Genomic DNA, 20707 nt, shown 5'->3' with positions numbered 1-20707 from the left:
AATGCATTTTACATTAAGCTGTGTATGCTTGAGTTTGGCTCTCGTCTACGATTAAGACTCAACAATCTTGCAAAAGATTGCTTTTAAATTTCAAGAGCTGCTGTTTAGTTAAATAAAAGCAATTAAATATGTTTATAATGTATGTGCCAATAAAAAGAAAATAAAAGACAATCAGACTGAAGTCCTGGCTTTATCACACATGCCTGTCAGAGGCTTGAATATGTGCTTTATATTTTTTAAGATAATCTTAATAAAGGAAACTAAATCAAACAGCTGATGTTTGTGGCGAGTTTGTCCGTCTTCTATTTAAACAGATATTCTTCTCCACAGTGAAAATATTTCACCCCTGAAACAACAAACAGAGAAACTTTTATTATAACGTTTCGACACGAAGCCCTTTTTCCAGTAGAAACCACAGGGAGTAAAAATCAGTAGGAAACATAAAGCACAGACAACAAAACAAAGTAAAGCACGACAGAAAACAAACAGAAGCATGTTTGGCACACCAAGTTCAAGTTTTAACAGCGTTACAATGTGTCAGATTTTAAAAAGCAGGCAGTTTCAAACAGTGTTCAGTGCTCTTTATATTGAATCACATAAAAACAACTACGACTGGTTGATGCTGAAACAATAAGTGCATCTGAAAACGGTGCTTTTATCAGAACTACGTCGTTTCTCACAGAAGGTGCGTCAGCGTGACAAACTGTAATCCACAAAGTCCTGAACAATCGGAATTCAACTACAGACACAAACACAAAATCAGCTCCGTCACGCCAAGTCAAAAGTCTCCACACAGGTTTTAAACCACAGCGCTCAGCACACACGTTTCCAACCAGGGCGAGCAGCTTCTGTGGCAAGCACAGGCCCGTTAAACAGGACGTGGTTTGAGAATGTGCTGCACAACTTTAAACACGAACACCGTCGCAGTTCACCCTCCGAAGCGGTGTAAGCGCGAGCGTGGATGGAGCAAACTGAACTCAACCCGCTTCCTAATGTGACACCTGCCAAGTAAACCTCACACCTGCTGGAAAACGTAAAGAAAACACATCCCTCTCATCTAAAAACAGACACCAGCGCCCTGTGGCCTCCTCTTCAGCAGGTCATAAAGAGCAGCAGCACCACAGTCAGCAGCAATCGCCACATAAATTTGGTCCTCGTCATCTGCCGTATGTTTGGTATCAGTTTGTTCAAATAATTTAAAGCACAAAAGGAAAATAAATAACCAAAACCAACATGAGCACAGGGCAAAGTCACAAAGGATGGATCAAAATAAAGCTTTTTCTTCTAACTAAACAGGAATCAAGTGTCGGCAACAAGGCAAACGTAGTGGTCGGACCTCGTAGGAGTTGCAAGATACAAAAACCTCTCCTGTTACGTCACATTATGTTCAGTTTATCCTTTTTGTTTGTCTGCTAAACACTTCACACGAGACACTCTGGTTTAGCTCCTGCTGCTCAATCAGAGAATCAGTTCAAACAGTTTTCAGATGCTTTTTATCGCTTTTAATAAATGTGCACCATAGAAGTGGAATGTTTTTGTTAAACCTCTGAGTTAAAGCTACAGGTCTGCATCTCCATCACATCTACACGTCTCCTTTTTAAATCCATCGCACAGCTGCACAGAAGAAAAGGTTCGGGAAACTGCGTCCCAACAGTGAATCGTTCCCGTCATCTCTTATTAAAAACATTAAAAAACATATACTGTACAGCGCGTAAACATGTGAAAACAACCCAAACGACAGGGACAGGAGGACGTCTGGTTTAACGCACTTCCTGTCAGTTGTTTGAGCTGGAACGGCTTTCATCTGAGGAACGCGTTCCTCACTCAGGCCTTGTCTTACAGAGTGTACGCGTGGTGAAAGCGGCTATAAATATTGGCTATGTTAGAGGAAAGCTGGGTTGCATGAGGTACTTATTAGTGGTCAGTGCATAACCTGCAGTAAAGGGTGAAGCAAAGCAACGCAGCGCTGTGGACGGCATTAGCAGCAACACTAAATTTAACCTCTGTGTTCGTTTTATAAGAATATGGTCACTTTACTGTTGTGCTCTCAGACTCAGAAACTTCACCTGGATTCAAACCAACACCTTAAAAAAAAAAAAACAGAAAAAACAACCTAAGCTAACAAGTTGAGGCAGGTATAAGCCAGCGAGGTAAACTGAGAGGAGCAGACAGAGAAGGCTTTCTTTTTAGATGAAGGTAAAGAGGTGACAGCATTTTAAAAAAATTACACCGAACTGAACTTGCATTGCTTTTCTTCCTGCACGTTTACGTGCATGAAAACATTCCTCTGCCATTTAGTGCATTAGTCTTCACTCCCTGTTACCTGCTAACCTGCACAGGTGGACACAGGTGTTACAGTTTCTGCACCTGCAGGCGCCACGTGATGCTCATTTTTACGGCATCAGATTAGTACCTGCCCCCGGTGTCACTTTTAAAGGGCTAGTTCAACATTTGGTGCAGATTGTTTATCCTAGTCGAGCATAAAGACAGTGAGCAGGCGGTGTGTAAACGCTTTAACAGGATCCCGTCTGTAAAAGATGTTTGTTAGAGCTGGAGTCAAGAATCTGTTGCTTTTATGTTTTTGTTAATTTGCAGGTTAAACAGAAAGATGCAGAGTTTAAATAAGTCAGTTTTCCAGGGAAAGGAAAGTCTGCTTCCAGCCTTTATGCTAAGCTAACTAGAGCTAAACAAACCATTTCCTCACTCAATTAAAGTAAAATTAATTACATATAAATCAATGACTTCTTTAAAAACACAGGAACAAGTGTCAGTTGCCTCTGACAGTATTTGGCCCTCATATGGCTGTTTTTAGATAAAGGAGTTTAAGTAAACAAGGCAATCGTTTAAATGATGACAGCGCTATTTTTAGTCAAACACAGTTACGGAAATGCCCCTCAATCTCCTCGCTTTCATCGTGAGATCACATTAAAATGCTCCAAATCATCCTCCTCTCTGAGCTGCAGTCAGAAGAGGAGGATGTTCAGAGCCTTTAATACGACCCCGAGCACAGGGAGGCGCGCTACTCTTTCTTGGACCCTTTGTCCCTGGGGGAGCCTTTGAGGTAGGTGTTGTAGAAGAAGTAGGCAAAAAGGATCAAGTAGCTGAGGTACAAGAGAGAGCCCCAAACGATGTTGTCCTGGTGAGACGGACAGCGCAACTCGTGCATCCAGTGGTACACGAGGCCCTGCACGGCCAGGCCCATCACCATCTGCAGGATCTGCAAGGCCGTGATGACCATGGCGAAGGGACGCGGCACCTGCAGGCCGGCCGCTCGGGCGGTGTAGTACGTGTACATGACAGAGTGAACCATGTAGTTCATAGTCATGAACCAGCCGCCGCCCGCCAGCTGATCCTTGTAGGTATACCAGGAGTAAAGCAGCACGGTGATGTGGTGGTACCAGTGCAGAAAGATGAGGCGCTGTTTCCGCAGGACGATGAACACGGTGTCTCCTGAGAGAGGCGGCAGAGAGGAAATCGTTTAAATAAAACCGCACCCGAGCACCAAACCTCAACCCCTCAGCAACTGAGTCATGATTAATAACACCAGATGTACTTTAGTTATCACAAAAGATGGAAAATTGCTGTGTGAGAGCAGGAAAAATATTTTTTAAAAACCTACAGAAAAAGTGAAATACCTGACAGGACCTGACTGTGTATCAAGTTTAACGCAGCTCCAATAAAGCCTGACTTCACTTACAGTGTTTGAAGGGGGGGGTGTACTAAATTTTATGATGGCCTTACAGGTACAGGAGGAGCACAGAAACTTTCAACAAGGCAGCACAAGCAGTTAGCTTACAGCTTCGTGAACATCCATCACAGATTTGTGGGTTTATGTTTGATCTTTCAGGTGGATTTAACAAATAAAAGGGTTTAGCTTACACAGACAAACCTCCTCACAAAGCTTACTTTGATAAGTACAAATACAGATTCTGGTGAATCCCATGAAGTTGTTATAAAACAGAACAACCTGTATTTCTAATTTAAAGCTCATTTGAGTCTCTATAAAGAGTCCTTATCCTGCAGTAGGAAGAAGACGTATCCTTCCTGTCTGCAGCAGAGGAAACATTGCTTGTACATTATCAGCTGTGCGCTAATGGACTTTTCTTGCCAGCTCAGCATCTGCCTCCATTTCAGCTCTTAAGGGAATCACCTCCTGATGGATTTACTGCACAGTGGCGCACACTTTAATCTACACTGAGCAAATCATTTCATTCTTAAAGTAGCTGAGCAAGAAAAAACATCCAGTTTGAATTTAGATCCTTTTGGAACAAAGACTGAAAAACATCCAACACATTTACACTTTTACACGTTTTCAGTGCGTACAAGTCTTGCACCAACCCTCATTTCTTAACATTCTGCGAGGAAGGCAGGTGAAACGTGCAAACATACATGGAAATAGAAAGGTTTGCACAACTATAACAATAACTTATCTGGTACGATCCATGACCGATGACTGCCACTGTATGTGTGTTGTTGTTGTTTTTTTAAATTCAGGTAAACTTTTACTTTAGTGGCAGCGTGTTTGGGATCATCTTTTATTGAAAGAAGCAGCTGCTGCCGATCAGATGTGTTGCAGGCAGTACTGCATGGTGGGTGAAGCTCTGACTTAATATTCTTGTGTTCACAGTTACATTAATTTTGAAAAAAAATCCACACCACTCACTGAAATGCAGCTCTAAACCATGACAGAGCCTCCACCGTGCTTTACAGATGGCTGTAGACACTCATGTCATCGCTCCATCAGACCTGTTCTCACTGATCTTTTTTACTGCACATCATGCTGAAAAAATTGCCAAGTTTTCAGCTAACAGCTCTTTGGGAATCAAATTGTTGTTGCAAATAAACTGTTACCTTTGCATTTTGCACAGATTCACCTAATTAAATGGGAACAAACTACGTGGTTTTGCACGGTTAGTAGTAACAACGTGTCAAGAAACAAAATAAGGTTCATCCCTTGAGTTATATGCATTTATATTTAAATGATTCATAGGTCAGTGTTAAGGACAGAACCAAAGAAAAGCTTTGAGAGACCTTCAGAAAGTACTGATTAAGACCTTTTTAAAAAAAAACATTACAAGAAAGTCTGGCTCCTTAGAAGCAAAATACAAAGAGATGAGGGGTGGATCAAGACTTTTGCACAGCACTTTATGCCTCATCATGGTTTTAGCTAATGCTAACACCCCCACCCTTAATATGATTAAAACAGTTTTTTCTGAGTTGCGTGGAGCTCCTATAGTGTAAACAGGTCCTGCTTCACCTTAATCCAATAACAAAGAAATAAGGAATCTACAGCTGGTGGTCTTTGAATAGGTTAGATTTCAGTATGTGCTTCATTCATGTGAGTAATATTCTGACATTTATGAGATCAGATGAAGTCTCACCCAGCTCGGGGGCCTTGCTGAGGGCAAAGGCGTAGGCCCAGAACTTGGTGAGGGGAGAGCTGTAGAAGCTGTTGTCACACACCGACTGTTTGAAGCCGTCGTTTGTGAGGACGTGCAGCATGTAAGCTCCGGTCCTGACCGCTCCTACGATGCTGCAGAGGAAACACAACAAGGACATATTAGCCAACAGCTAGGATCACAGAGGCTCAGCCACTTCTTTTAGTAAATTATGTTGCTCTACTGGTTTCATATTTGTCACCACTTTCCTAGAACAGAGTCTGTTTTCTCATCCTTATAGTAAAAACAGGGATGGTCTCAACTGGCAGCCCTGATGTGTTAAAGTGTAATCATTCTGCCATGCCTCCTGTGGACAAATGAAGCATTGAAAGCAGCATTTTTATAATCCATCTTACTGTTTGTCATAAAATAATAATAATTAAAAAAAAGAAACCATAACTGAGCTGCAGAGATCACTGCTACAGTGCAGCCATAAAGGCTTGATGTCAAAAGGTTTATTGACATTACACTGATGGCAAAGAGCAACTTGCACAATGGTGCAACACTGATGTGGAGATTTCATAGGTAATCTCAGTCAGACCATCTTAAACACACCTCAGAGACTCCCTGTGCTTTTATCTGATGTTCCAACAATTGCAAACCGGATCGCAGTCAACAGGGAGCCAGCCTGTGTCATTTTCTCTGATGACTGATCGTCGTATCGGCCTTCGATCTGACACAAATCAAATGCAGGTCAAACAGGACCAAACTGTGAGTTTGATGGGGATTATGCTCAATCCTTTTCAGAGTATCAGACATAAAACGATGGTGTATGTAGCGTATGGATGCCTGTTTATAACTATAGCACTCTGCTACTCTTACAGTCCTTTTAAACTAAGCCACAGTCACTCATTCAAAAAGCACTTTTAAACTCTTTTTGCCCAAAGACTCTTCAATATATCAGTTGGAGAAGCCTTCAACTAGTAAATGAACTGCCCTGTTTCCATGCAACTGTAATAGTAACTATATGATGAATGAATAAATAGCAGTGAAAAAAAACCTGATTCTAAATCTGAAAACCTTGTGCGGCCCACTGCACATTAGCCTAAGAGGAAGTACTTTCTTTTTTTGTTCCATCATGAATATATTTTGAGCGCTTGGCAACTGGCTTGTTGAGGTTAAGTCTCCATAAACAGCTTTACCTCCACCTAATTGCATCGGAAATATTTCATCAGTAGTTAAATTAGTCAGAAAATAAGGGTTAAGGTCTAAGTTTTAAGCTCTTGTGCTTCTGCTGGCAGCCCAGCTATAGTAGCCTCATAGCTCATTAGCGATAGTTTAGTGCTAAACTGTCAGCTAAAGCTGGGGGTTTACATGTGGATTGCACTGATATCTGTTAATTAGCACCAAGACTAATAAAACACTAGAATTTAATTAATCAAAACTAAAGCATAAATGTATATTTGTCACATATTTGGGTTAAAAATGCTACAAGAGGCCTTAACACAGGCATGAGGTCCAGCTTTATGACTCTCACTTAGCTGCTACCTGTCTGCGTCAGCACCCACCCGCCACTCAAAGCTACCCCACCCCTAATTACATGAGGTTAAAGCAGTCACTCCCTCTCTTAACCAGTAAACCATCTCATCATGTCCATTTCTGTCAGGTTGTTTACTTTAACACGAGACATTCACGGTAAGCCCAAATGACAGCAAAGCAACAAAGCGTGCACGATGTTGTGTCATCATTCTGGCACACGTCTCCGAGGTTAAAAAAATATATACCAGTAATAAAAAACAAACTTGTCCTTTAAAGGACAACAGAGTTAACAGGGTGGATGTAGTAAAAAGCAAAAACTACCTACACTAACACCGTCGCGTCCTGTGTGCGGACAGCTAAGGCTGAAAGGAGCAGGATATACCCACAGCACTGGGATTAAGATTAAAGTCCTGCACACCTGCCACGTGGATCCTTGCAGGCTCTGGTGGGTTTGACAAACTCAGCTTAAGGCCTTTAAGTGACAGCAGCAGGATTTTAGTTTTTATAAAAACAGCACGCTTCTCTGGGGGAATACCACAGTCTAGATCTTCATAAACAAATCAGTAAATTAGATTGATAGTTGGTAACTGAAGGAGTAGATAAACAGAAACCTGTTTGGAGTTTGGCTGATGTCCTGCTCTAGATAATCTTCTCAGGTATTCTACTGCAGATGCTTTTTTTAAAGATTGCTTTGTAGAAGCCCCGATCTCCTTCAGCGTGTCAAAATGGAGATCTTTCAACTTGATTCAAGAAGATAAAGCAGCAGGGACATAAACTCCCACTACCTATAGGTGAAAAATGCCAAAAATCTGGCTCTTATCAACAGCAAGGATCCTGAGGTTGCTCTCTGCTCAGATTTGAGGTTTGTGGTGAAACTGCAACTCGAGTGGAATGTCCTATTTTGAAAATGCAGCTGCTCTGGAATCTGCCTGGAAATCTCAGAGAAGATGATCTCAAACAGGAGATTGGCAAAAATGTAAACCAGTTTTTTAGGTCAGCCCCAAGAAGTTTTAGATTCCACCCCCCAGATACCATGTGCAGATGGACATCAGGACTCTTAGTGAGTGAAATGTCTATAGTGTTCTTGAAGTACTGCTTTAAATCTTGCATTGAACCTTGAGGTGACAGCTGTTATCAGACTGGTTGTGGCTTCTCAAACAAACACTCAGAACACGTTCCTTCTTTGACTATCCCTCTTTCAGTTCACGTTCCTGTTTACCCAGAAAGGAAAAGGACCTTCAGAGAAAAAATACCAAACAACTTTTCTCTGAAACACTCGACTCTAAATGTTTGCTTGACTGAGCGTTAAGGTCACGTCAGCCGTCTCAGCTGCATCGACCTTGAGAGTCACTCACCTGAAAATGGCCAGACTGAGTGACCACAACACCAGCGGGCGACGCAGGTTCAGTCTTTGCCTTTCCCTCATGAAGTGCTGCCCTCCAAATACGATCGCAGCGTACAGGCCAGAGAATATAAAAGACTTGGTCCTGCAGAGAAGCACACACACAGTGATGCTTATTATTACTCATCCTCACTGTAACACCAATACTGATAATACTGTTACATGCACTAATTACAGCAGAGAGACAGTAACGGGGAAAAAAAAGCTCCCCTCAGACACAAAACACTAGATTGAGAATGTACTGGATCAAATTATGTAGTTGTTGCAATTAATATTTAATACTTAATTTCAGGGAAACGAATGTATGAAAATTTGGTTGTCGTCACTGTAAAAAGAAAATACGTAGTCTTGTAATTCTAGTCAGAGCATAATAGGAAAACCATTTTGGTCCTCAGCAGGTTCTATAATTATTAAATACAAGCGCAGGTCTGCAGGCATTCGTCCATGCACAGCTCTCTGCATATCAGTCAGGAGGAGGTCTGGACTTTGACGGGACCATTGCAGCACCTTGTTTCTCTTCTTTTCGGCCATTCAGTTGCAGATTTGCTTCTGTGCTTGGGATCATTGTCCTGTCAGGTGATCCGATTTAGCTTTAGCTGTCAAACAGATGGCCTCACATTTGAATCTAGAATACTTTGGTATACGAAGGAGTTCACGGTCGACTCAGTGACTGACAGTAAGTATGAGGTGTTTGCGCTGATATGCTAAGTTTGGTTTTGTGCATCGCAGCCAGACGTCTCCACTCCGGTCTCATCTGTCCAAAGGAGATTTTTAAAGAAGTCTTTTGGTTTTCCCAGATGCAGCTTTGCAAACCTAAGCTGTGCTGCCATGTTCTTTTTAGAGACAAGAAATCTTCACCTGGCCTGTTTGGAACGGTTGTTCCAAACAGGGACTGGCTCAGTCTTATTCTAATTGTCATTATCGTTAACATGCTGAGGCATGTACAGCTCTTGGGTTTTTTGCAGTTTCTCTGAGCATTGCATGGTCTGACCTTGGGATGAATTTGCTGAATGTTAACTCGAGAAACAGCTTTATAACCGTTCCTAGTCTGACGTGCAGCAGCAGTTGCTTCGCGGTGCATTAACACAGTGCATTTAAATAACAGCACCTGGCTGCTACTACACTTACCCTCTTAATCCCTGTAGGAAAAATATACATAAAATCTTCTCAAAATAGGGTGTACTTGTCTTTAGCCACAACCTCACGTCCCTGAGCCCAAATCTGTGGGAAACACTGATGTTACTTAACACAAAACGCCGGCCTAAAAGCTCCAGCATCACACAGATCTTTGACCTCTATCAGCTTTACAATAAAGAGGAAGTACCTCACTTCCCCTGACAAACAGCTCTATTAAACACTAAATCACCTCCTGAGACTTTGAAACAGGAGACAACTACACAGACACAGCACTCTTACATAAAGACATTACACAATTAGTGTGACTGAACCAGACAACTGCAATTAAAGACAAATACGAGCTGATATCAACTCTGTGGTCACTCCAGAGTCGTGTGACAAGTCGAAACATCAGGCTATGAATTACTACATGTCAGCCCTCCTGACACCAGCCAACTCAATTATTATACTCATAGTAGAGGATTAAGAGATTAGCTCCTGACACACAGACCACTCAGACTGCCAGCTATGGGCAATAAGGCCGTTTCCACTGGGCACCACTGCGCCTGATGTTTCAACAACAGCACACAGCAGGAAAGAAAAAGTCGATTTTTGGCTGAGCAGAAACAGCCGAGGAGAATACTAAACCCTGGAAACAGAGACTGCATGTGCACTGACACCGTATATTTTTAATTTCACATTAACCTGCTTCTCATATGTTATTAAAAGCTGTTTTTATTTAAGTAGGGAGGGTATGCGTGAGGCTGAGGGTATTTGGGAATAAAGCAGATGACTAATCCAGATTGGCAACATACATAATACACAGGATGAGTAGATACTACTGCTGCTGCTGCTTGACCCAGTTAGTGGTTATAGTGGATTCTGATAGCTGGTCCCAGTTTGCCCCTGTGGGAGAGGAAAAACCAGCAAAAAGCTAAAGCTGTTCCCGCTGCACAGATCTGAACCTCCGAGCATACCAAGAGTTCTTCACCAAGCTAATAACACATAATCTTAGACAAGATGCATATCTGTTTGTTCCCTGTATACCGAGATGAAATTCAGTAACTGAATAATCATCTAATCAATCAATTTGTCTTCCAGACTCAGTGGTCCAAACTTAAAACAACCAAGAAATCTCAGATTAATAACAGAAAGAAAGCGTATTATCCTACAGAGAGACTTGTGCACCCAGCGAGGAGCACGTGGTAAGCTTACAATAATTTTGATTTCAGAGGCATTAATCCTGAGATTACCTGAGTCAGCTTTAAAAGCACAGAGTCCTTCAGCTACAAACATTTCACTCAAACATCCAAATCTCAGTAATAATCTCAGGTCTATAACTTTTTGGACAATGACACACTTTTAATGTAGCTGTCCCTCTGGACACCAACACAATCAATTAAACAAAATGTGACTAAATTGTAAACCTTGAGCTTTACTTCAATGGGTTTTAAGGACCTCAAAAGCTGCAGGTTGAGGGGATCTCCCCTTTTTTTAATGTGTTTATAAACCTCTCTGCATTTAATCATTAGTTATTATTAATCTCTGGCTCACCACAGCCTGGTTTTGCTGTTTTTCAGTTTTCTTCCTGTTAAAAGGGATTTTCCCTTCCCTCTGTCACCAAGTGCTTACTCAAAGGAGGACAGTTGGGGGTTTTCTCTGTTTTCTCTGACTTTAACTGACAATAAAAAAGTACCTTGAGGCAACTGGTGTTGAAACAGACTCGTCATTATTGGGGTCTGATTGGAATTAGAAAAGGTCAGCTATGACAAAATGAATCAGAATTGTTCATCCAAACTCTTATCAATACTTCAGTGCTCGTACTCGGGAGCTGTGCCAAACTCACACCAGTGAGCATATAAACGCTCCAGGTTTTATCTCCCTGCACAGGGTGAGACACACGCGAGCTATCAGAGCCACAATCACCTGGCCAAGTGTTTTGTCTCCAGGAGTCAGTAAGCTAGTGGGTTTTTTCAGCAGCATTCCTTCCCGGTCTCCTTTAATAATTTGTGTCTCTGTGCAAGCGTCCCTCAGGAATTGTCTAAATGATCTGAGTCACATGTCTCTATCTTTATCATTTCTTTTTATCAGTTACTGACATGCTTTTCTGACAGTTCGACAGAGCACATACAAATGCTGTCAGACTCATGGGGGTGGAACATTTTGCACACCTGAGAAACTTTTTCCTGCTCTGTTTTTTTAGTATGAATCTGTTTTAATACAAAGTCCACTCCTAATAGATAGCTAATCGTAGGTGGCCTGATTTACAGTCAGCTACTGCTACAAGGTTAATTAATAAAGAACAATACACAGATTACGGATCATCTAGATAAGGAGCTACAACTTTAATTTAAACGTCTTTGTGACTGAAAAGAAGACATGGTATCGACACTGAGTTATCAGCACACGCAAACTCCTTTTAGCATTAATTAGCAGGCATCTGTGTCTGTGCCTGACAACCATATGGTTCAAGGAAAATGTGCACTTTGTCACAGACTGTGTTCCTAATTTTTTATGCACAGCATTTCTAGACACAGCTCACAGGCTTCAGGTTCAGAAGTCTCGTCTCTGCTTTTTGCAGACATTGTGGTTCTGTTAGTTTCATCGAGTTACAACCTCCAGCGCGCTCTGAGGGAGGTTTGCTGCCAAGCTGGAGGGAACTGGGATGAGAATTAGAACCTTCAAATCTAAGGCCACAGTTCTGAGCTGGAAAAGGGTGGACTGCCCACTTCTGGTTGGGAAGTTTAGATATTCCAGGGTCTTTTTACAAGTGAGGTAGGGTGCGACAGGAGATTAAACAGGTCTGTAGTGGGAAAGAGAGAGCTCTGCATCTCAGCAGTGGCTGAAAGAATGAGACTACAGAAACCAAAAGCAGAAATAAGCTTTGTGCTGGGCTCTTTGACAGATAGAGTGAGATAAAGTAAGAAGCTCAGTTCTTTGAAACGAAATAGAGCTGCTACTCCTCAACATTGGCAGGGGCCAGCTAAAGTGGCTCAACATCTCACTAAGATGCCTCCTTGGTGTTTCAGGCATGCCAGACTGTGAGGAGATATCGGTGTAGACGTAGGACACACAAGATTATGTCTCTCAGCTGGCTTGGTAGTTTGGGAATGCCTGAGTGTCCCACCAAAAGAGCTGGAGTAGGTCAGCGGGGAGAGATAGGTCTGGGTATCTCCCCGTCTACTGTGCAAACAGGCAGCACAAAATAGATGTCTGGTAAGAAGATGCAATTATCTTACTCTTAATTATTACATACAGGCAAGCTGAAATAGTTACTTCAACAAATGAAGCTTAAAAAAAATCTTTATTAAAAAAAATAAAATCTCCCTCCTCACCCCTGCAGGGGGGTGTCTTCAATCTAAAGCAATGAGTGTTGCACTTTGGTGTGCTCCACACAGCCCCTTTGACTTTGACACGCTGGATACGCAGAGCTGCAGCTGGGTAATGGCCTAAAAAATTAGATACCTCAAGTCAAATTTTGTCAAATACAAAAGAAAAATCACCAGAACCATAATTAAATATATTTTATTTTTTATTTTTTACCATTTTTTCCTAATGTTTTAAGTGACTTCTCTTCATAACATGGAGAGAAAATAACAGGAAAAAGTACATAAATCTGTGCCGCTGCCCAGCAAGGCATTACACACCTTCACCTTTAACTCATGCTTACTTAAACCCCAAAATAGTTCTTAAACTTGAATCACTTCAATTAACTCAAATAGGAGAGGAAACGTCGCAGGAACTCTTACATATTTTCAACTTGATACAACGTAACGTCTGTCATTAATCTGAGCAAGGCTGGTGTTTGTAACGTACAGATGTCACTGTTTGAGTCTTACAAACTAGCCCAAAAGTGAAAACGTAAAAGTGAGGAAGGCATAATTTTTGACCTGTTACTCAATATTTGTGCCTGAAGGTGAAGACGGGCAGCCGCAGATCCAGCATGAAGTCTTTAGGCAAGGCAAGGCAAGGCAAGTTTATTTGTATAGCACAATTCAACAACAAAGTGATTCAAAGTGCTTTACAGAGACATTAGAAACAAGAACAAATAAAAAGCATGATTTAAAATTGATTAAAACAAGCAAATAAACTAACTAACTAATTAACAAACAAACAAACAAACAAAACAGTATATAAAATCAAAACAGATAAAATCAGAACAGTAGATAAAATCAGTAGTTAAATGTAAGTTTTGAAATTTAAGCTTAAAGTGTGGATTTGGTGCTTTATTCAAATGCAGCTGAGAACAGGTGAGTCTTCAACCTGGATTTAAATAAACTGAGTGTTTCAGCTGATCTGAGGCTTTCTGGGAGTTTGTTCCAGATATAAGGAGCATAAAAGCTGAATGCAGCTTCTCCGTGTCTGGTTCTGACTCTGGGAACTGATAAAAGACCGGATCCAGATGACCTGAGGGATCTGGAAGGTTCATACTGGGTCAGGAGGTCATTGATGTATTTTGGTCCTAAACCATTCAGAGCTTTATAGACCAGCATCAGAACTTTAAAGTCTATCCTCTGACGGACAGGCAGCCAGTGTAAAGACCTCAGAGCTGGACTGATGTGGTCCACTTTTTTGGTCTTAGTGAGGACTCGAGCAGCAGAGTTCTGAATGAGCTGTAGTTGTCTGACTGATTTTTTAGGTAGACCTGTAAAGATGCTGTTACAGTAGTCAAGCCTACTAAAGATGAATGCATGGACTAGTTTTTCCAGGTCCTGTTGAGACATCAGATCTTTTATCCTTGATATATTCTTGAGGTGATAGTAAGCTGACTTTGTTATTGTCTTAATGTGTTTTTCTAAGTTTAGGTCTGCATCCATCACTACACCCAAATTTCTCGCCTGGTTTGTGGTTTTTAGGTGTATAGATTGAAGTTCTCTGGTGACCTGTAATCGTTTTTCTTTGGCGCCAAAGACTATTACTTCAGTTTTGTTTTTGTTTAGCTGGAGAAAATTGTGGCACAACCAGTCATTGATTTCCTCAATGCATTTACCAAGAGCCTGTACAGGGCCTCGGTCTCCTGGTGACATTGTGATATATATTTGTGTGTCATCTGCATAGCTGTGATAGTTTATTTTGTTGTTGTTTATAATCTGTGCCAGTGGGAGCATGTAGATGTTAAACAGAAGGGGTCCCAAGATGGAACCTTGGGGAACTCCACATGTGATACTTGTCTGCTCAGATGTGAAGTTACCTATTGATACAAAGTATTTCCTGTTTTCTAAGTATGTTTTGAACCAGTTTAGTACAGTTCCTGAAAGACCTGTCCAGTTCTCCAGTCGTTTGAGTAATATGTTGTGGTCAACTGTATCAAATGCTGCACTGAGATCCAGTAAAACTAGGACTGACATTTTTCCACTGTCTGTATTCAGACATATGTCATTAAACACTTTGGTCAGAGCAGTTTCAGTGCTGTGGTTCTGTCTAAAACCTGACTGGAAGGCATCGTAGCAATTATTCTGTTTTAAGAAGTAACTGAGCTGTTGAGAAACTGCTTTTTCAATGATCTTACTTAAAAACGGGAGATTTGAGATCGGCCTGTAGTTGTTCATTTGTGTCTTGTCAAGATTGTCCTTTTTCAGTATAGGTTTGATTACAGCAGTTTTTAGTGATTCTGGAAACACACCTGATAATAAAGAAAAGTTGACGATCTGTAACAGGTCTGACTCTAAAGTCTTTGAGACCTTTTTGAAAAAACTTGTTGGCAGGACATCTAAACAGCAGGAGGAGGAGTTCAGTTGACCTAAGATGTCCTCCAGGTCTTTGCTGTTAATAGGTTGAAACTGTTTGATGGTGTTTAAACAGTTTTTTGGTGGACACAGTACATATCCTGGATCTGCTGTTGATGTACCAATTGCTTGTCTAATTTTTTGGATTTTTTCAGTGAAGAATTTGGCAAAGTCATTGCAGGCCATGGTCGAATGAAGTTCAGCTGCCACTGACACAGGAGGGTTTGTTAGCCTGTCAACTGTAGAAAATAAGACCCGAGCATTATGGCTGTTTTTAGTGATGATGTCAGAGAAGTAGGACCTCCTTGCATTCCTCAGTTGTAAATTATAATTGTGAAGTTTCTCTTTATAAATGTCATAATGAACCTGGAGGTTTGTTTTTCTCCATCTGCGCTCAGCTTTCCTACACTCTCTTTTTTCATTTTTCACCAGTGTGGAGTTTCTCCATGGAGACTTTTTCCTTCCAGAGATAACCTTCACCTTAATGGGAGCAATAGTGTCCATTACATTTAACATGTTAGCATTGAAGCTATTGACGAGCTCATTGACTGACCCTCTGGGCAGGTCAGGTGTTAATGGGAAGACCTGGTTAAAAATTGCACTACTGTGTTCAGTTATACACCGTTTTGTGATCACTGTTGTTGATATATTTGTGTGGGCTGAGATTTTACTTTCAAAGAAAACACAGTAATGATCAGACAGGCCCACATCAGACACAGTAACCTTTGAAATGCTCAGGCCTTTGGAGATCAGTAGGTCAAGAGTGTGTCCTCTATTATGTGTGGCCTCTGTTACATGCTGAGTCAGCCCAAAGTTGCCCAGAGTGTTACTCAGGTCTTTAGTCCCTTTGTCCTGAGGGTTGTCCACATGAATGTTAAAATCCCCAACAATAATTACACAGTCAAAATCAACACAGATCACAGACAGCAGTTCACTGAGGTCATTAAAAAAGTCTGTGCAGTATTTGGGAGGCCTGTAAACATTAAGAAACACAACTTTGGATGGGGCCTTCAGCTGTAAAGCCACATATTCAAAAGACTGAAAAATTCCAGGAGATAGCTGCTTACATTGAAATGATTCATTAAATAAGACAGCAACCCCTCCTCCTCTCCTGCTCGCCCTGACCTCACTGATAAAACTGTAGTTAGGAGGGGTCATCTCGATGAGAACAGCTCCACTGTTACTTTGGTCCAACCAAGTTTCAGTTAAAAACATAAAATCAAGGCTGTGCTCAGTGATTAAATCATTAATTAAAAATGTTTTCCCAGCTAGAGATCTAATGTTTAATAAAGCCAACTTAAGTGTTTTAGAGGTATTACTTGTCCCCTCGTGTTTGGGAGCAGTCTGTGGCACACAAGGTATGTTTACTATGTTTAAAGATCTTTTAGAGTGCAGCTCTCTGTGTTTTGACCAGGCCACATGTCTCCTGTCACCTAAAAGTACAGAAATTTTAAAACCTTCTAGTAAACAGGGTCCCAGCTTCTCCTGGGAAAAGTCATCACTGCCATAATCCTCACAGCCCGGACCCTTCACACATCACGCATCAGACTGCGGAGACAGGGCATGAAGAGGAACTAAGGGGGGCGAGGCTGGGCAATGTGACTTCGATTGCTCTGTTGAGGGTGGGGCTCGATGGCGAACCTTTGGCCGCTCTGGTGGGGGGTTTATGGGGGACAAAAAGGGATTGGGACGGGGGGTAGATCTGAGCCCAGCATAGCTGTTAATTACATAATCAGGACTCCGTGCAGGGCTCGCCTCTTCTCCCTGAGGTGCATCCTTAACTCGAGTTTATTTGAACTAAAGCGAGGGAAAAACGATGTTCCTGAGGTTCTAAAGAGATTTCATGGGTTTTAGCCCGAACATGCAGAACATGTTACAAACGGCTTCAACAACAAACGATGGACAGAGCTGCAGTCCAGTGAATGACTTATTTACTGATATTTCACCAACTTCCTCGTTCTTACCAGTTTTCCTGCATCCATTCCATCGCTCTTCTCTCGTCGAAACGTCGCTCGAAGTCGTAAACTGTCAACGGGTAGCTGCTCGGCTCACTCTCGTTCATTTTGAAAAGTTTCTGGTTTAGTTTTGGAAGGAAGAAAAAAATGCAACAAAAGGCTGAAGAAGCAAACGAGAGGCGACAGTTTAACTGCTGCTCGGTTATCCTCCGCTTTGGGTCGTCTGAGGTGACAGCAGGATGACGGGCTGTCAAGACAATTTTTATTTAGCGCGAGAAAGCTAGCTGCAGGAACACGACGCTATTCCGGTTTAGGATTTCAAAATAAAACGCATTTTCCAAAAACTATTAACTGAAAACTCCTAATAACTTTTCTAACCTAGACAATGGAATATATATATTATCTGTACTTTTGAGTCAGAAGTAATCAGGAAATACAATAAACATGAGTGAAGATTGTCTTACTGATTTGTATTTTAATAATTTATTTCTATGCCTGCTTCATCTACCAAGGAAGCATAGTCAACAGTGATGGCGGTGCAGATGAACGTGGACCCAGCTGAAGAGAACGGCCCAGAACTGAGTCTGTTGGAGTGGTATTGTTGCGGACCTATGCTCCACCAGGAGTCTACAGGAAAATTGATTGATTTTTATGGCACTTATCACAACCAACATTACAAAACAACACAATAAAACACACACAAAAACTTAAAGTCTTGCTGCTTCATTTTGAACACTCTGAAGTCTGTGAATTGATCTGTGACAGTGAGAGGCATGAATAAAAGCATGAATAGGAGCCTAAGTGGCACCAAATCTCAGTGTGGATTGTAGCTATAGCATTAGAATTTGTTGAAATAGGTTTCCATGAAATAGCATGCACAGGCAGGGGTGCCTCCAGAATGTTTTCATATAGGGGCCCCTAAAAATATTGGGGGGTACACGAAAAACAGAATTTCCAGTTTTATTATGCTGTTGTCAAATACAGATTACTTGAAAAATATGGCAAAAAAGACAGAAACAAAAGAAGCGTCTGGGTAGTTAATTTCCTGCTATTAAAGTTAATATAATTGAAAATATATTTTCAATTTTATATGTACCTATAGGTACATATGAAAAACAAATAAGATTTCAATATTCATAAAAATCCGTTTTAAGCAGGAATAAATAACAAGTTTATGTTTTAACTCATTTAAATGATTTTTCTTCATAACATGGAGAGAAAATAACAGGAAAAAGTACAGAAATCTGTGCCGCTGAGCAGCAAGGCATTAAACGCCTTCACTCTCTCTTGTGCTCTGTCTTGTGCTCACGTTTAAGGGCCCACCAAGGGTGTCACCCAAAACGTATAAAGATGCTAATCACATACAAATATATGCAAATCCAGTGTAAGCAAAGAGCAACCAACTGCAACGAAACACAAAAGGGCAAAATCATAACAAGGATATAAAATGAAATCACTACAGTACTACATTAGCTATACTGTGAGAATAAGCAATGTTTATATCTTTATTTTATATTTATTTTGATATCTACTTTTAGATTGTTTGGGGAGAGATAGTTTTGATATCTCATTCAACACTAGAGTTAACAGTTCAAGTGCTCAATATCAAAATTTCCACCGGTTGTAGTCTCAACTTTTATTACGAAGGTATTTGCTGGCATTTCCGGTATTCCCTGCGCTGTCATTGGGCGATTCAATAAGAACACGTTTTTGTTTTTGTTTTTAGAAAGGCGGGGCTTGGGTGTGACGTTTTGTCATCAGGCGAGAGCGCTGCGAGTATCGACCCCATAAAAAGCACTGGGACCAGTCGGACCAGTCTGCTCCTGTCAGCAAGGCCAGGACCCCAGATATCCATACTTGGATTAATGCTGTCAGTCAAAACCAGCTGCTTTATTATGTAAGAGAAAAATATCATTTAGATTAACTGGGTCCTTTCATATACATTATTACACTTACACAGCAGCAGTGTGCACTCACATGATTTAATGGTTTTAATGCACAAAATTAGTTTAACATGCAGCTATAATTTACTGCTTTCTTCCATTTCTTTTTATGGTGAATATATGTGCAAAGGCTTAATCTCTATCAATCACAAAATGACTTGCAGAATAACTCATAACAACTATATGCAGTTTAAGCTTGGTAAAATAAGCATTACATTATTAAACAAAGTGAGGAACGAGCCTTTATTTGCATTTAAGTTTCCCTTTCACATGCCTGCTCAATGGATCCTTTTCTCCGCTGGCAGTCTGCAGTGCTCCTATCTGTAATAAGCTCACAAAAATTGACTTTCTGCATTGATCTGCTCTTTGATCCTGTACAAAGGACACAACGAGTCCCTTGAAGTACATCTGGAACAGCTTGGTGTACAGTTTCATAAGACATCATCTGTCAGCATCGGAAGCACTGCACATGAAACCTGATAAAGGAAGCTGGGAGAGTCTCAGCAATAATGTGGTGATGTGATAAGCTCTTATGTACTATTAATACACGCACAAAGACCAGGAAACTCTCTGCAGCAGATGCTTCACTTCCTGCACAAAGGTGTTTTTTCTATGCATCGTTTCAACCATTGAACACATTTCATAGGCAAAACAACTGACTGCAGAATAACTTTAGTATAAAGAAGCATGCAAAATATTACCTTCATACAGGCTTGTGAGGCGGGCTGGGTCCAAATGTTGTCACTTTTTCATTTAGCTTATTTTTCACAGCATTTTAAGCCTTTATGAGTACAGGAGATAGCCACTTGAGATTTTGTGGGATGAAAAACACATTTGAACAGCTGCAAACTGCATCGGATACCCTCGTCACCGTTTTCTTGCTTCATCACCCATTCAGCTTGAGGGAATTTTCTTTTGCCCTAAGATGGCGTGATCCTGTTACTCACTAGGAAAGATCCAGTCGCTGTGACGCTCTGTGTTCGTACTCACTGTCCAGACCCTTCAAGGGTTTCTGAAAAACTGCTTCAGGACTTAGATTGTTAGATCAGTGTGACTCTCCAAACCGTTTTCGCATACGAACACCAAAGTTGTTTCTCTATTTCACTGCAGTGCTAAAATATGACTATATTAGAAAAAAATAGAAAGAAGGAATCATGCAGTTTATTGAAACTATGGTTTCCAACCTCTCATGCAGTTCAGTAGTTATGGAGGGGCTCAAGCCTATTCCAGCAGTCAAGGAGAGAGACAGGGTACACCCAATCACCAGTCTGCTGCATGACTAACACATAAAGACAGACAACCATTTACATCCACACCTTTAGAACTGACATTTAACCTGACCACAAGCATGTCTTTGGACTGTAAGAGGAAACCTCAGTGACAAGGGTGAACATGAAAACTGCACATAAAAAGACCCAAACCCATGCTGTGCTTGTTGTAAGGCTAACTGTGCAAAACTATGGTATGTATCCCATCATACTGATACTCAAACTTGGTCACAAGAAAAAAAACTGTGCTGCACAAAACCTTTAAAGACTTTGGCTTTAGATTGTGATGCTTGGGAGTGTGTGTGAAATTGTTTTGGCTGTAGTTTTTAACAGAATTTAAATGTGTTTTTCAGCCCTCAAGATCTCGTATGGATATGTCC

General features: G+C 41.1%; 1 protein-coding gene across 1 annotated transcript; it reads right to left on the bottom strand.

Annotated features, from left to right (window-relative positions):
* Nucleotides 1-357: 357 nt before the first annotated feature.
* On the bottom strand, nucleotides 358-17373 carry LOC308390975 (very long chain fatty acid elongase 6-like). Its single transcript, XM_080873382.1, has 4 exons — nucleotides 17126-17373; nucleotides 8273-8404; nucleotides 5382-5533; nucleotides 358-3450 (listed from the first exon to the last, which is right to left on the bottom strand). Exons 1-4 carry the CDS (start codon nucleotides 17221-17223, stop codon nucleotides 3020-3022), a joined length of 813 nt encoding a protein of 270 aa, XP_080729508.1. The 5' UTR covers nucleotides 17224-17373; the 3' UTR covers nucleotides 358-3019.
* Between the last annotated feature and the right edge of the window lie 3334 nt (nucleotides 17374-20707).

Source organism: Rhamphochromis sp. 'chilingali' (assembly GCF_963969265.1).
Source record: "Rhamphochromis sp. 'chilingali' genome assembly, chromosome: 22".
Taxonomy (NCBI): Eukaryota; Metazoa; Chordata; class Actinopteri; order Cichliformes; family Cichlidae; genus Rhamphochromis; species Rhamphochromis sp. 'chilingali'.
Note: the sequence above shows the minus strand (reverse complement) of the source record. Positions and strands in the feature narration are given on the sequence as shown.